The 15,045-nt window shown below is 48.9% G+C and overlaps 1 protein-coding gene across 5 annotated transcripts in view; it reads right to left on the reverse strand.

Moving 5' to 3' along the window:
* Nucleotides 1-480: 480 nt before the first annotated feature.
* Nucleotides 481-15,045, reverse strand: part of Gm30083 (predicted gene, 30083) — a 28,487-nt gene continuing 13,922 nt past the window's right edge. For 4 of the 5 annotated variants that reach the window (XM_006519765.3, NM_001374166.1, NM_001374165.1 and 1 more), the window contains 15 exons: nucleotides 14,586-14,657; nucleotides 12,628-12,709; nucleotides 12,511-12,544; nucleotides 11,630-11,709; nucleotides 11,475-11,543; nucleotides 11,127-11,204; nucleotides 10,974-11,034; nucleotides 8,827-8,931; nucleotides 7,469-7,538; nucleotides 6,863-6,941; nucleotides 5,390-5,620; nucleotides 4,882-4,920; nucleotides 3,798-3,923; nucleotides 2,391-2,468; nucleotides 481-783 (listed from right to left, as the gene is read on the reverse strand). In XM_006519765.3, the coding sequence (XP_006519828.1) occupies nucleotides 580-783; nucleotides 2,391-2,468; nucleotides 3,798-3,923; nucleotides 4,882-4,920; nucleotides 5,390-5,620; nucleotides 6,863-6,941; nucleotides 7,469-7,538; nucleotides 8,827-8,931; nucleotides 10,974-11,034; nucleotides 11,127-11,204; nucleotides 11,475-11,543; nucleotides 11,630-11,709; nucleotides 12,511-12,544; nucleotides 12,628-12,709; nucleotides 14,586-14,657 (1,408 nt within the window). In that variant the 3' untranslated portion in view covers nucleotides 481-579. The remainder of the gene's footprint in view (nucleotides 784-2,390; nucleotides 2,469-3,797; nucleotides 3,924-4,881; nucleotides 4,921-5,389; nucleotides 5,621-6,862; nucleotides 6,942-7,468; nucleotides 7,539-8,826; nucleotides 8,932-10,973; nucleotides 11,035-11,126; nucleotides 11,205-11,474; nucleotides 11,544-11,629; nucleotides 11,710-12,510; nucleotides 12,545-12,627; nucleotides 12,710-14,585; nucleotides 14,658-15,045) is intronic. The other variant, XR_003951017.1, reaches the window with a different exon arrangement.

Below are 15,045 nucleotides of genomic sequence, written 5' to 3' on the forward strand. Positions count from 1 at the left end.
ACACAACGGATATTTATCTCTTCCAGAGAGGTCCAGAGCATCCCCTCCAATCTGCTAGACTTGGAAGTGGCATGATTGGTCTGGAAAGAGAAGTCTTGGTCCTGCAGTGGCCTTATCTCTGTCTAGAATACATATAAGACAGAAGTAGTCTGAAACTGGAGGCCAGGGTCATAGGGTTCAATAGATGAAAAAAAAATCCAAATGCTTTTCTTTATAAAAATCAAAGGAAGGAGACAAAAATAGTCTTTGAAACTCAAAAATAGGGGGAAAAGAGGGTTTTGTAGAAATGTTTTCCACATGAACATACACCCTGACCACATACACTCTGCCCCTTTGGAACCGATAAAGATATGGTTGTCAGAAACACTAGTGGGCCTTGTCTATTCACATGGCTCTAGAGAGCCCTGCTCTGGCAGGTGCAGCAGCAACACATCTCAAAGAGAGAATCTCATGACATATTTGCTGATGAGCAGCAACAAGTTCCAATCTATTATTCCATTTATTAAAATCCTAACCCCAATGTACAAAATGTAGCAGCAAAGACCTCTTAGTCTTCACTTTGTGCCCCTGAGATGTCCACTATGTAGGAGGGAGTGACTGTAGAACTCTGGGAGCCCAAGGATGAAGAGCAAGCTGCCGTAAGTTGGAGGAATACCTGGAGTGGTTAGCTGAGAGGCGGTGGCACTGAGAGCAGGAAACTAAAGGCAGATGCTCTCGTCCAGCAAGCAGACTGGCCATGGGGATGCAGGGTCCCTTCAGGAGTGCCCAGTTGGCAAACCGCCCCTACAGGGAAGAGGAGAGAGAGCAATGAGATACCACTGTGACCAGACTCTGATGCTGCAGTTGCTTGGCTGGGTGGTAGGGGAACACTACAACATCACAGTGCAAGCTTGGGTGGCCCTTCTTCTCCCACTCCCCACTCCCCACACCCCAGGTCCTACCCTCCCTCATGCACTCTCCTTCCAGATGTGGTGCAGGTAACAGAAGTCTAAGGGGTGTGGAGACCTGGAAGGTCTGCAAGTTTTGACGTTGAGAAAAATTGTCTCTTGTGACTTAGCCAACAGAAAGGATTTCTGTGAATGCAACTGAGGATTTGGGGTGGAGAGACATCCTAGAGATGGGAGAAAGGCATATACAAACCCCAGCAGGAGACAATGCCAGGGATGACAGACCTGGGGCTCCTGGAAGACTCTGCCTCACTGGCTTTGAAGGTAAAGAAAGAGCCAGGCACTATGGATGGCTGAGGCTGAGGTTCTAGAGATCAGAAAGGGTGAGAAAATAAACTCTTCCCACGACCTCAGCAAGTCTGCCTTCCTGAAAACAACTTGGTTTTAGCTCACTGATGTCATTCCATCCTTTAGTGTGCAAAGTCTCTGACATGTACAGGGGGCTATGCATGCTCTGGGACAGGAAGCAGGGGTGACTATCAGCAGGTAGATTGGACCACAGCCATTCAAAGGGAAGGATGCTGTTCTCTCACGGAGCAATGCAAGGAATGTTTTGTGTCAAGACAAAAGAAGCTAGGTAGTGGGGAAACAAGTGGTTCTCAATAGACTTGCCTCTCAACCCACTCTGTGCCCCACCCTCACTCCGCACACAGCACACAGCAGCCTGGAAGCCTTGAGCCACACAGACTCAATTCACTCCACACTTGCCTATATGTATGCCCCTCTGCTAACTTCTTGTGCCCAGATAACCAACCATTTGCTGCATCTTTATTGGGCCTTTTATGAAAGACTTCCATGTTGCTCACTCCAAGCCAGATGAGAGGGGCTGATTCTAAACCTCTCCCTGATCTGCTGCTATCTATGTAAAGGGTCCGCAAAATCAAATGCAGCTAAGTAACCGGATCTCCATTTGCCCTCTACATAACAGCAAGTGGAGTTTGCTAAAGGATGCAGGATGCTTAGCTATGAAGTCACGTGTTCCGTGGTAGCCATGTGAGTGAGCTCTAGCAAGCAGAATGCAGACAAGAATTTGGGAGGGGTAGTGTTTTTCAAAAGCCCCCCCTTTCATCCTTCTTCCCTCCCCCCCTTGGAGCAGAAGCAGACAGTTTGTAAGGTTGGAAATAATTCATAAGTCTGGTAGATTAAAAAATTGTTAGACTTCCCTGTGGCTGCCAGGCTGGAGATGTTACAAGACGCTATTTAGACAATAACTTCTTTGAGTCACTAAGTTTTCTTGAGCCACTTTCAAAATAAGGCTTCTCTCATGATTTCCTTCTCTTTGGTATTCGTGATGTATTTTATAACACAAATTGGAGGCAGTGGCGGTTTGAATAGAAATGGACACCATAATCCCAGAGGGAATAGCACTATTAGACGGTGTGCCCTTGTTGGAGTAGGTGTGGTTTTGTTGGAAGAAGTATGTCACTTGGGGGTCCCACTCACCTGGCCACCATACTGAGGCCATCTCAATGGCAACTGAGGGCAGCATAGGGGATTGAAGTTGCACACAGTCACATTGCCCTGAAGAGTAGAAACATGATCATGAAGAAGAATCAGGGCATGGACTCTGCCCCCCAAAAGCACAAGGTCCTCGTCTCCTAGGACTCTGTGCCCAAAGAATTCTGAGAAAGAGCCCAAGTGGGCTCCTGAGAAAGGATCTTACAACCTTGGCTGCCTGGGATTGCCACTGTGGGAGCCAGTTTCAGATTTAGACAGAATCTGTCGGGAGAGAGAAACCAGTATCTGGCTTTGGAGGAGTTTAGAGGCTGGAGTGGTGTGTGATGGGGGAGCCATGGTGTGGGCTCAGACCTAGAGAGGGCCCTTGGGGACAAAGAAGGCCTGCACTGAGGGCCACACAGGAGAGGCAGGTAAGCAGCCCGTCTAACTCAGTGGCAGGTTACACAGACCAAGGCAGAAAGCAGAGAGGACAGAAGAACCTTAGCTCTAGGGGACGGGAGAACCCCAACCTCAGCTCCAAGGTTCACACTCAGTGGGCCTGGTGCAGTAAGTAAGGCCAAGCTAGGATGCCAGCAGTGCAGCCCAGCTAGTGTGCCAGGCTTGTCTTATGGCCGGTGGCCTCTTTCCCTAGAGAATCTCTGTTAACTGTTCTTCATGCCATAGGCAGGACTGGGTTTCAGCTGGCCTGAGAGGCTGCAGAGGAACTGAAAGCTTCCAGAAGGAAGCAGGGTCCATCACAGAGGCAGAACCAAGGAGAAACAGGGCAAAGCCAGGTAGACAGAGCCCTGCTGCTGGCAAGCCTCTCCCTCCTTTAAGCCTGAACTCCTAGGTGAAAGGAGGAGACTTGGACTGCCTGCCCACCGGAGGTCAACTCTATAGGAATTTTGTGGTGCCTGTTAGGGTCTCCATGACAACCCTCTTCTTCCTGTAACTTCTTGCCCCGTCTTGGCAGTAGAACCACAGAGCCAGCTCTTTTCTATCTTCCCAAAGATCTTGGAGCTGGCTGGTTAGGGGCACTGGATTTTGTCCATTTTTCATGGTAGAGAAAAGTGTTTGGAGACTGGTCTTTCTCTTTTTTAATTGTCCCTAGATTTGTAAGCCTCTTTGTCATTCAGTATATATTGATTTACCCACCCACATCAGAAACACTGTCGAGGGCTAAGAAAATGGCCCTGGGATACCAGGGACTGGCCAGATAAGGCAGTTGTCACTGTCCCACAACCTAGATGCTGTGGGGACATGCATGCTCTCCTGCATGCCCTCCTTCCCTAGGATAAGGGCGGGTCTACATGTGGTTGTTCTCAGACACAGCAGATTCACAGCCTGCTCCTTGGAGTTGAACCCTCCCACACCCAGGCAGTCTGAAGTCATAGCCCTGAGGAGTCCTCGCACCTTCGTGTCTCTGCTCACATACAGACCACGACAGGTACAACAGCAGATGATCATGATGGGGGGTGGGTTTACAGGTCTGGTGGGTACCGGGGGAGACACCGGAGGAGGTTGCTTCTTCTCTCTGGGCTGAAAGGAGAGAAAACCCTGTCTGGTCCTTGTCTGTGCCATGTACAGCACTTGGCACTGTGGGGCCCCAGCTGTTATTTGAGGGATAGGGGTAAATGAAAGGATGTATCGCATACCATGGGGAGGTTTTCCACAGGAAGAAAAGAAAAGAGCCCCCTCCCAGTTTTCAGATATGGACCTTCACAAAGTACTAACAGCCTCCTTCTGAGCCCTTGGCTCTCCTGCATCAGCCTTGCTGGCAGAAGTCTGGCCTGGTTGCAGTCCAACGGGCCAGCACTAGCAGGTAACTGTCCCTTCCATCTGTCTCTGGCGTCTGCACAGGCGTCCTCACCCAGGCCACTCTGCAACCAGCACAGTCCAACCAAGGCAGGGAGGCTGCTCCTATCCGAGGCCAAACCCAGGCTCCACCTGCCCCAGCCTCTCTACAAAATCTGGTCCTTACCTGATGGCAGCTGCAGATGCTGACCCACCTTGTCCCTATGTTTCCCTGGAAACATCCCTCACTGCCCAGGGCCATCTGGGACTCTTTCACCCTTCTTATCCCTCAGGTCCCTAGGCTGATCCCAGCCATACCCTTCTACCCTGCCAGGAGACAGGGTTGAAGACAGAACTAAAGACCTCCAACATAGGGATGGGGACCGGGGTTTAACAGGGAAATCTGTTCTCGGGAGCTCAGCTTCAACTTCAGCATCAGAGTCCTCTGAGGTCTCCTAAAAACTACAACGTCCCTAGAAACAGCTGCTTACGCTGATCCCCAGGGTACGGATCGTGCTGCTAAGGCAGGAGTTCCTAAAATTCGGGTAGGACCTTGTCTGTGACTGATGTCACTGTGAGCCCCTTTCTTGACCCTTGAGCTCCTCTGCCCTTCTTCCTTCCTGAGTGCAGGTCTTCTGACGCCTCTCTTGACGGTCATTGTCCTTAGCCATGTGACAGTGTCAGCATTCGAAGCATGACTTACCTGTGGTTGGGGCTTAGGTGGGGGCAGCTCCTCTACAGGCTGGAGGGTAAAACAGACAAAAGAAGCTGGTGTGTGTAGGATGGGCTCTGCCTTAACTCTGCAGACAGGGGACCCTAGTCTGGAGCAGAGATGCACATATCCGGTAATCTATGTGTTTGTCCATGCCTGTGCTGATCTACTCCGCCTGATCTAATGGAGCCCCCATCCTTCTCTGCAGGTAGGGAGTACTGGGCAGGTGAAGGTGCTGATGCAGGTGAATCTCAGCAACTGAAGCACTGTATACCTTGCCCTAGTCTCACCTGCCTCCGAGCCCACGCCCCTTCCTTTCCCAGGCCTGTTCTCCCTGACCTCCAGGCTAGTCTCTGCTTTCTCTAGTGTCTGCTTCTCTGACTAGAGATGGGACCCGGCAGTTCTTTGTGCTTGGTTGTCACGATGCTTCCTTGTGTCCATGCCTCTTGGATGGACAGCACGTTCCTGGGCCCCAGGCTGAGCAGGCAGGGGCACTCACCGGAACACAGCACAGCTGCCAGAAACAACCGATCAGCAACAGCAGCAGCAGCAGGGCCAGGAGGACAGGGGCAAAAATGAATTTATCGATGCTTGGCTTTGGTTCCTTTGTGGTGGTTTCGGTGGTTGTCGTGGTAGGCGTAGTAGATGGAGTTGTGGTGGTAGTTGTAATTGTGGTTCTCCTAGTGGTTGTAGTACTGCTGTATCTAACTGTAGTTAGTGGACTTTTCCCCTATGAGAAGGAAAGGTTATATGCCACCATCTCCCAAAACTGGGGCCCCGTAAAGAACTGTCAGGTCCCATTCCCACAGACACTGAAGGCCCTCCTAGATGTCTGCCATTTGGCTTCCCATCTCTCTTCTCCCCTTATTCCTGGCTTCTCCAAACTGAGAGAACACCAGGAGATCCCACCTCTGGCCCTGCTCCAAGACTTTGGCCAAGGTAAGGATGGCTCAGGATCCTCCACGGTCTGAGGATCGTGGCCTTCACCGTGGCTTCAGTTCACACAGCACTGAGCTATTGATGACCAAACCTCTGGGAGAGGCTGCAAACCTACAAAGTGCAGGACCAGACTAAGATCTCTCTCCCCGCACTTCCCAGTGCCACTACCTTTCTCCCTCTGAGCCCCATCTTGTGACTTATGCAGTGCCTCCTCCTTTCATGGACACTTGGTAAGCTCAGAGCTCACAGTCCTGGCTCGGGCTCAGGCCACAGAATTCAGGGTGGGGACTGCTCTCCCAGCTGTCCCTTAGAGTGGCTGCAGCCTGGCCAATCCTACTGAGGCAGTGGCTTGCTCAGAGCAAGGGCTGAAGAAATAACAGACATGAGGCACCAGGGACCCAGCAACTGCTTGACTGCAAACAGAGAGCACTTGGGAAATTCCAGTGATATCACTGCTGAGGGTGGAAGCCAGGGCTCCTCTGCATAGTGCTTATGTCTGGGAATGTAATAGGTGGAGTGTCTAATGGGTAGAAACCCGAGTCCATTCTCCCAGCTCATGTGTGGATATAAGGGATGAGCCAGGCAAATCCAGGGATGCCACTCAACCCTTTGGAGTTCTTATAAGCTGAGAGAAACTTTCTTTTCCCGGACACACTCTCCTGTCACGTTGTACTGGGCTCACCAAACAAGCCCAAAACAAAGGGCTCAGAGTATTTGGGGGCCACATTAGTGGCTGCGGCTCCAATTCTTATCACCTGCACCCGGAATGCAATGTTGAAGCTTCTGTATTTGGGGACTGGGGACACCAATGTGGAAGGTCCACTTGCCCTAGACATCATGGACAGGCCCTTGCAGACAGCTTGGTACATGTGTCACTGACCCTTCTGGAAACTGGGTTGGATCATTGAAGTTACGAGTGTATACAAGTCACCCTTGTGGTCTGCATAGGGCCCCTCTGCTCTTTGACCTCCCAGCTAGACCTGCACAACCCGAGGATCTGCACAGATGGGGTCACAGCCCCACAGGTACTCACACATGTCCTAGTGGCAACGTATAAATGGTTATGCAGAAAGTTTTTTCCATTGTCCAGGCTGAGTTGAATATGGATCGCTCTAACACAGAGACAGACACTGAGAAACAGCCTGGTGACAAGGACCTTGGGCTTGACTCAAGGGATAACCCCAGTTCTTCTCACACTTATGCTAAAATTCAGGCACTCTGAAATAGCGGAGAGTGAATCTGTGGGTAACGAGAGCTCATTGCCAAGGAGCTAGGAATGAACCTCTGCAATGACCGTGAAGGGCTGCAGATTAGACCATGAGAGGCACATACATCATAGCCTTTGAGACAATGAGCTGAGGCATTGGGGAGGTGTGCATAGTGTCACCATGCAGTCTTGCACCAGAGAGATGGTTAGAGATCTGGTCCTCAGCCCCATCTTCTCCTGAATCTTGCCCTCAGTAAAGCCTGGATGCTGGGCACCACTACGCAAGGACTGGGTCAGATAGGAGGGTACAGAAACCCACCCACAGGCAGATAGGTGCTCTACAGCAGAGGGGACATCTTATATCCCACACACTATACTGTTAAACTCTGACCACTGGTTTCTTCCCTTAAGGCCTCCAAAAGGGCTACTTACCTTCCCACAGAATCTACAATTGGTCCAGGACAAGTAACAGTTGTCTTGGTTATATTGATGGGGGGGGAATCTGGAAGAAAATGGCCAAACTACAAATGGATGTGACTCTGTTGGCTTCTACCAGCAGAGCTGATAGTCTGAGCGATAAGCAGCAATCTCCTCCCTACCCTCTTCAATCCAAAGACTACTGCTGAGCCCCAACTCTGCTCAGTGTCCCAGAACCTAAGAGCACCCTGGTGCCCAGCAAGAGCCCCTGGAACTCAGGGCTCACCTACTGGGGCTGAGATGACCGTTCTAATCTTAAAACCTAAGAGCACACGTGAGTGCACACACACACACACACACACACACTCACACACACTCACACACACTCATATACATACATATATACACAAAGAGAGACATGCACACACATGTGTGAGCACACACACATGGGTTGAGAAGACTGCTTTTAGGAGAAAATATGTGGCATTTGTGTCTTTCTGGTTCTAGCTAATTTTGCTTAATATTGTGATCTATTATTCATTCTCCTGAAAAATGACATTAGTTCATTTTTATGTCTCAGACAGGGAAAGAGGACAAAAGGAGTTTAAATAAGTGAAAAGATAATTAGAGGAGTGGAGAAGAAAGTTATGGACAATGGAGAAAAAAATAACATCAGATTAGTAAAAAGGAGAAAGAAAAAAAAAACAGGGAAAATCCTCCCAAATGAGAAGACTTGAAATCAAAATTACATAAATGTAAGGAGGAAAATAAAATTTAAATCATGAAAAATATAGGTCATGAGGTTCAAAATAAAACAATGAAGTTAAAATATTACTAACATCACAGAAAATAGAGAGAGAGAAAAAAACAAAAACAAAACAAAAAGACTGTCTACAACCCTGAGACAAAAAGCTATAGGCCACTGGGGAATGCTGGGAGGATGGGGGGTCGGGGGAAGACATGTCCTGCCCCCGTGGGGAGCTCCCTAAGTGATTATCCAGTACAAAAGTACTCAGCCCTGAAGTCATGTACATGCTACACTGGACAGGTTCAGCAGGTTGTTACATATACATGTAACAATAACAAAGAAGAGGCTGGGAATTTGAGAGGAAATTATTTAAATGAAAAGATTTTACATTAAGAATAAATTAAAATGTCCAGTAGTTAAAATATATATAATTAGATGAATGTAGGGCAGAGACTAAAACTAAAACCAGAATATTGGTAAAAAGTGCCCATGAAGGAGGCGGCATCCCCTTAGCTCAGCCAGGTCTCTCTTTATCATTTGAACACACTACTTCTAACCACAGTGTCCAGCAGGGCAGTTGGTAAGGACAGGGAGACTTGGTTGAGAGAACAGAAACCTTGCTTACCTATTATAGTCTTTTTTGCGCCACCAAAATAGAACCTGCAGATAACGTCTTCTTTACGCCTGGCAAAGTCAAAGCCATATCCTTCAAGTAACACTGGGTTTGATTCTGTGAGGACAACAGTGAACCCCTGAGGAGAGCTATGCACATCAGTCCTTCTGATCTAACTTTTTGAGACTCTCCAATGGCTTGCAACAAGGGAGAGTCTGTGTGTGAACCAACAACCCTATTGGTTCCCACCTGCTGACAAGCTCCTCCTACAGCAGTGGGGATGCTCGGCGGCATTGATAGCAGTGTGCAGGAGATACAGTGTAGGTGGCTAGCTGGCTTTTCCCACAGGAGCCACATAGAATTTCCTCAGCTCTTGCCCCTGCACGACCACCCCTGGGCCAGATCCAGCTTGTACCCTGTGCTCTTCAGATGCCCAGGGCTAGTTGACACCAAGGGCTTCCCTCCCTCCTCAAACTCCCTAGAACACAGGTTGACTCCATACTAGGCGTAGGACAACAGCCTCTTCTGCCTCGTTTGGGGTGCAGCCTCCTGCCTGGGCTTCCCTCCAAATAAGAGGCACCTTGTATGAGGCAGGTTTGCATAAGGTAGCCAATAGTTTAACAGGTTTGTGGTTGAACAGATGCTTAGAAGCTTAGAGGCGCATGTCTCATCGTAAACAACTCATGTTTCCATCTGCAGTTTGTCACAGATGCCCAGACGCCAAGGCCTCTTTGTCCACTGCGATAATCAGAAACACGCAGCCGTCAGGAAGGCTGCAAGACAGGGTTCTGTTACCCAGAAACAGAAGAAAGCTTGTAAGAAAGGAAGGCTTCTTCCCTTCGCTCCTCCACATAGCAGTCTCCTCTCTCTTACACAGTGTGGGGGAGGACAGAGGGCAGCATAGAGCCAGGAAGCAGAAGAGAATGTCAGGATTGGATTCTGTCTTTAGCACCTACATCTAGGCGCTGCAGCTGTCCATACTCTATGCATTGTCTCTAATCTCACTGACAGCCTGTGTATGCCATTTCTATCCATCAGAGGATACATTATAGACCTTCTGACACCCAGCACTTTGACCTGGGCTGAGTTCAAAGAGTTCAGAGTTCAGAACATGGATCACAGAGTTTAGATATGATCATGGTCCTGCCTGCCCAAACCTAGAGCAGCAGGGCTCCATGAGAGAACAAAAATGTCAGGATCCAGCTGTCTAGGCTGAAGGACACAGAACAGCACAGACCTCCCTGCCCTGCCTTCTTTTGCAGCTCACGCATGGCAGCTATGAGGAGACCAAGCCTGAGTGCCCCCTGGTCCTGACTAGAGAGGCAGCTCTCTTCCAAGACCATACACTGCACGCTGCACACTGACAGGGGACACTGGAATGCACAGACATTGTCCTTGTCAGCAGAAGTCCTTGGGGTTAGGCATCTACCCATTCGGTGCAGAGCTGAAGTGAATATGTCTGTCTTTGTACACATTTTTCAATCACAGACATCCCTGGGTGTCTCCAGTGACATAGAGGTTATCCTCTGTTCCCAGTACTTTCTCTTCATCCCTCAACATGAGGTATCCTCATTTTGTGAATGTTGAATATTTGCCTTTTCTGGAAGGATCTGAGCTTCCCTGGATAATTGATTGGTCTATCTGGGTTTCCTTCAGAGTTTTGCATCCTCTCCCTAGCTTAACAATTACATGTTTGTTATGAGATAAGCAGTACTTTTATACATATTGCTACATACATGTCATACATTATATACATACATGCCATCACAGCATGTACTTTCTAAATGTACATTATATTATACCCAAATCTTAGTCACCTCATGCCTGCGCATCTTCCCCCCCAACACACACACATATCACAGTTACCCATATTCCAACATGTATACAGTCTATGTACACATAATACAGCCAAAATACTTATCATGTATCATATGAATAACACAATATATAGAGACACATTATATAGTAACAACATGAAAACATCTACACATAGAATATATACCCATATAAGCCACACGCACACAAAACTTTACACACCACCCAGAAGCTGATCTGCATGCATACTCACTGTATGCAAATCACCTGAATAATCACCAACACAGGCATGCACACACAACACATTTATCTGCCTAAAGCATAATGATCCCTGAAGCTCTTACCTCTTATACATATAATGCGTGTAATTGCAGTTTTAAGGGATGGACAGGCCTTGGACGATAACTGGAATAGAAAGAGCGGTAAACAAGGCCAGGAGAGTTAGCTTCAGGAATCCTGTGAGGTGTCCTGGCCCTGCCTCGGCCCTTTTCACTCACTGGTATAATGAGGTCACTCAGTTCTTCAGGTTTCTTGTTTGTAAATGCATATTCCTGACCACCTGCAAGTCCTATTATCTAAAAGAGAGAAGGCATAACTTGAACGTGCAGCCAGGAGCCATTTGATTTTGCCCATGGCTCAGACATTGGCTTCTGCTCGTAGCCTAGACTTTTGGAAACAAGAAGCTCTCTCCTAATCCTACCTGGGGGAAGAGTCTCAGTCATGTTTGCCTTACTGCTACAGTGGCCCCCAGCTGCTCACCTCCCCAGGGTAGGTGAGATGACTACCTCTTGGAGGGTGTTCTTCAACTAGGACTCAGAGGAGTACATGGTCACCTGGACTATTACCTGATTTCTCTCAGACTGACCAGTACCCACACCGCAAACGTATCCTCCCATTCTTCGAGTATCATTAGTCTGAGAGAGAATGAGAGAGAGAGAAAGAGATACAGATGAACCACATACTGCATGGAAGAGATGCAGCTGAAGACGGCAGGGCTCACCTCATCCAGCGAATACCCATAGCCCTGATTATCCAGAGGGCCATGGAGCAAGAAGATGATCATGCTGGGGTGCTGGGCACCTGCAAGAGAGCAAGAGTGACTTGGTACTTAAGGTTTCAGGAAGTCCAGAAGAACCTCTGAAATCCCCACCAGCTATCTGGCTCAGCACTACCCAATGCAGGCCCAGTTGTCTCAACTGCTTAGCCACTTGGGTCAGGAGCCCAGACCCAGAACCCACAATAAGGGATCCCCATAGTGAGAAGGGATTTTATTCACTATCTATTCTACAGGAAATAGGGGTTCAGGAGCAGCCTACGAAGGTAGATTTGTCTGTTCCCGTGGAGAACCCCAGTCACCTATAAGCCTGTCGTTGAGCAACTAGAGCATCAGGGAAAAACCCTCCTGCTGACCAGTAAGGCAGGTGGAAGCTGGGACTAACTCTGCACACAGCCCTAAAGGTGTCCTGTAGGTAACAGCGGACCCAGTACATCAGGACCATGGATCAGAAGGTGTTAGGCAAGGGACTCCACAAAAGAGAAGAAAGAATTGAAAGGGGGAAGATCTGGCAGACATCAAGTCCTGGTTTCCATGCATGTGTCACAGTACTTCCCCTCTTTCTGTGCACAAGTCCATCTGTAGGTCAAAGATGCTCAGCATGACCAAGACCCACACATAGCCAGCCATATGGGGCTTCTTACCCTTCTCAGAAGCATCACAAACACAGCACTGTGTTCACAGGGACCCTCAGGCTCAGAGAAGGGACCACCAGACCCTTTTTAGCAACTGATAAGAATTAGAAGAGCCCTGAGGATCTGCACACAGGCTTTCCAGGGAAGCCTGGCTCTGTGGAGACCCACCCAACTAAAGTGCAGGCAGCTCACCTCTTCTGTTGCCCCTTATTATCTGCTTATTTGCCTGTAAGGAAACAAAGAAAAATGGGGGACATTATGAGATGACCCCACAGTGCTCATTCCATAAGTGGTTCTAGCCCTCTGTACCTTCCACAATCCTTGGTAAATGAGTTCATGTCCTGCAGTTATGCTATACTTCATTCTTTCAATACCCTTGAGGATTTCTTCTCTGAAAATAAAATAAAGTAAAATAAAATAAAATATGATTATGAAGACTATGGACAGTGATGGTACATGGCTGGATATTAGAGTACATGAATATTCTAACATACGGTTGTCAGAGTACGTGAAGCTGAGGTGAAGTCAGTTCTATGGAGACCCTAGGATGTTGGTAATGACTTGTCTACTCCTAGGTTGAAGAGGGTACCTGGCAAGAGGCCATATTACCCTTTCTGCCCTGGGACTTTCTTAGCCTTGGACCCCCTAAGCACGAAGGTAGCTTGAGATGGGGAAGCGGGGTGCAGGAGGACAGGAGAAGTTCTTAGTCACTGTCTAAGCCAAGGACTCTTGTGGGTACCCACATTCCTAACTGGAGCCTTCTGCCAAGGTTACCCTCCTTCTGATCAGCCTTTTACTCAGTGGGTAGTGCTGAAGGGGGATGTTTCCCTCTGCTTGAGCCACTGACCTGTCACAGACCCCTGGCCTAACTCCCTTCCCTCTCGTCTGCTAAAGACAGCACACTGTCTGCTTAAATGTGAGCCCATCTGTGGATCCCACAAACTCCCGACAGGGAAGTCTTAAACCTGAGAGTCAGGCTCTGAGGGCTGTTCATGAGGCACCTGTGTTGCTCCCTAGGCAAGAGGCAACATGGCCTGTCGGGTGCTGCTAAAAACAACACACTGCGGTGAGCAAGGTTGGGTCTAATAGCTGGTCTTGGGTAGGAAGTGGGATATTAGGATAATCCAATGGGACAAATCTGTACAGACACAACAAGATGACTCACAACTGACTCTAAAGTGGATTCCTGTTGGGGTCAAAGAAAGCTTGCCATGAGCTGCACTCTGAGGGCATTGTGCCTGGCCCAGCCCAGCCTAGGGAGTGTGAGGGAACACCCATTATAACCAGTGGAGTCAAATCACAGCCTGCCAACCCCAGCCCAGTCCCCACCCATCTGCCTGGCCCCTATGCCTCTCTAGGCTTTCCAACCAGAATCTGTCCCATAGATGTTACCTCTGTTGCATCACACCCATCAGGTCTCTGAACAAGCCAGATTTTCCCTGGACTCCTAGAGCCAGCACTCCTGTTCCTTTTCCCAGTTGAACCACACAGCCATCATCCCCATGGGCCTGGGATATGTTCTCTTTCACACACTGTTCCTTGCTTTTCTCCTAGGCCCTGGACAGAGGCTTCCTAGACCTCTGCACATTCCCTAATCCTTAATGCCTGTGCCTTTCTCTCTCGTCTTCTCACTCTGTATGAATTTCCAGGCCAGGCATCCAAAGCTCTTCCTCCCAGATAGTCAGAAGCTCCCAGTATCCTTTCTCTGATACTCTAGGGACGAATGGGTCACCTCCCTCTATGGATACCTGCTCCACTTATCTGCCTGTAGTATAAAGGCCAGCCTTGGAGTCAGTGCTCTTTTCCAGATGCCCTTTTCCCAGAGTGGGCCTCAGCTGCTTTTCCCTGGACCCCAGAACCTCCTGGTGCCCAGCAATCTTCCTGTCCACTGACCTAAACAGAGGATGATCTAGTCCAATAGGCTTCACACAAGCCATGGTTGTGTAAGAGATCCACATCCATTCCACCACCCTCCTCAGTCTCATGTGTGGTCATAGCCAGGTCCCAGAGAAGATTCAAAAGTGGTGGAAGGAAGGCAGACAAGCAAGAAGGTAGAAATCTTCTGGAATCACAAGGCTGAGTTCCAGTGGAGTGGGAAGTCAAGAGTTTAAAGACTTGGTAGGCTGTGCTATATATACAGTATACAGGCATGTGGCAACCAGCCACTGTGGACTCCTGAGGGAGCCCTCATGGAGGTCTCTGCAAGCCCTTAGTTCCATGGAAGCCTGGAACACCGGACCTGAGTTAGCTCTCATATGGACACTTACCTGTCTCCAGTGATGGGCAAGATGACGTTGCCCTTACAGGAGTAGGTGATGATAGACACTCGCAGATCCGGGCTGGGAGGAAACAGGTGTTTGAGAAGCCACAGTCACCACCACCACCACATGACATCATCCAGATATCCAGGAGGGTACTGAAACAAGATTCTCCTTTCCCTAGTCTCCACCCTTCCACTTCGAGGCCTTAACTAGTAGGCATAGGGACTTGGGATAAATGTCATGAAAATTTCTGTACCCTGTGACAATGTGGCCCCTAGGAAAGAGAAGCAGCCAGTTCAACCCCCTACTCCACCCTTGTTCTTGAACACATACACACCTACATATGCTTACAGTCATATATGCACACATGCACACCCACACACACACTGAGCAAGCAAGAAAACTCCTCCATAAGAGCCTCCCTCTTCATCTCTTGTCTACTGCAAATTTCTCAGCAGCTCAGCTC

This window comes from Mus musculus, chromosome 14 (genome assembly GCF_000001635.26).
Source record: "Mus musculus strain C57BL/6J chromosome 14, GRCm38.p6 C57BL/6J".
In the NCBI taxonomy this organism is placed as follows: Eukaryota; Metazoa; Chordata; class Mammalia; order Rodentia; family Muridae; genus Mus; species Mus musculus.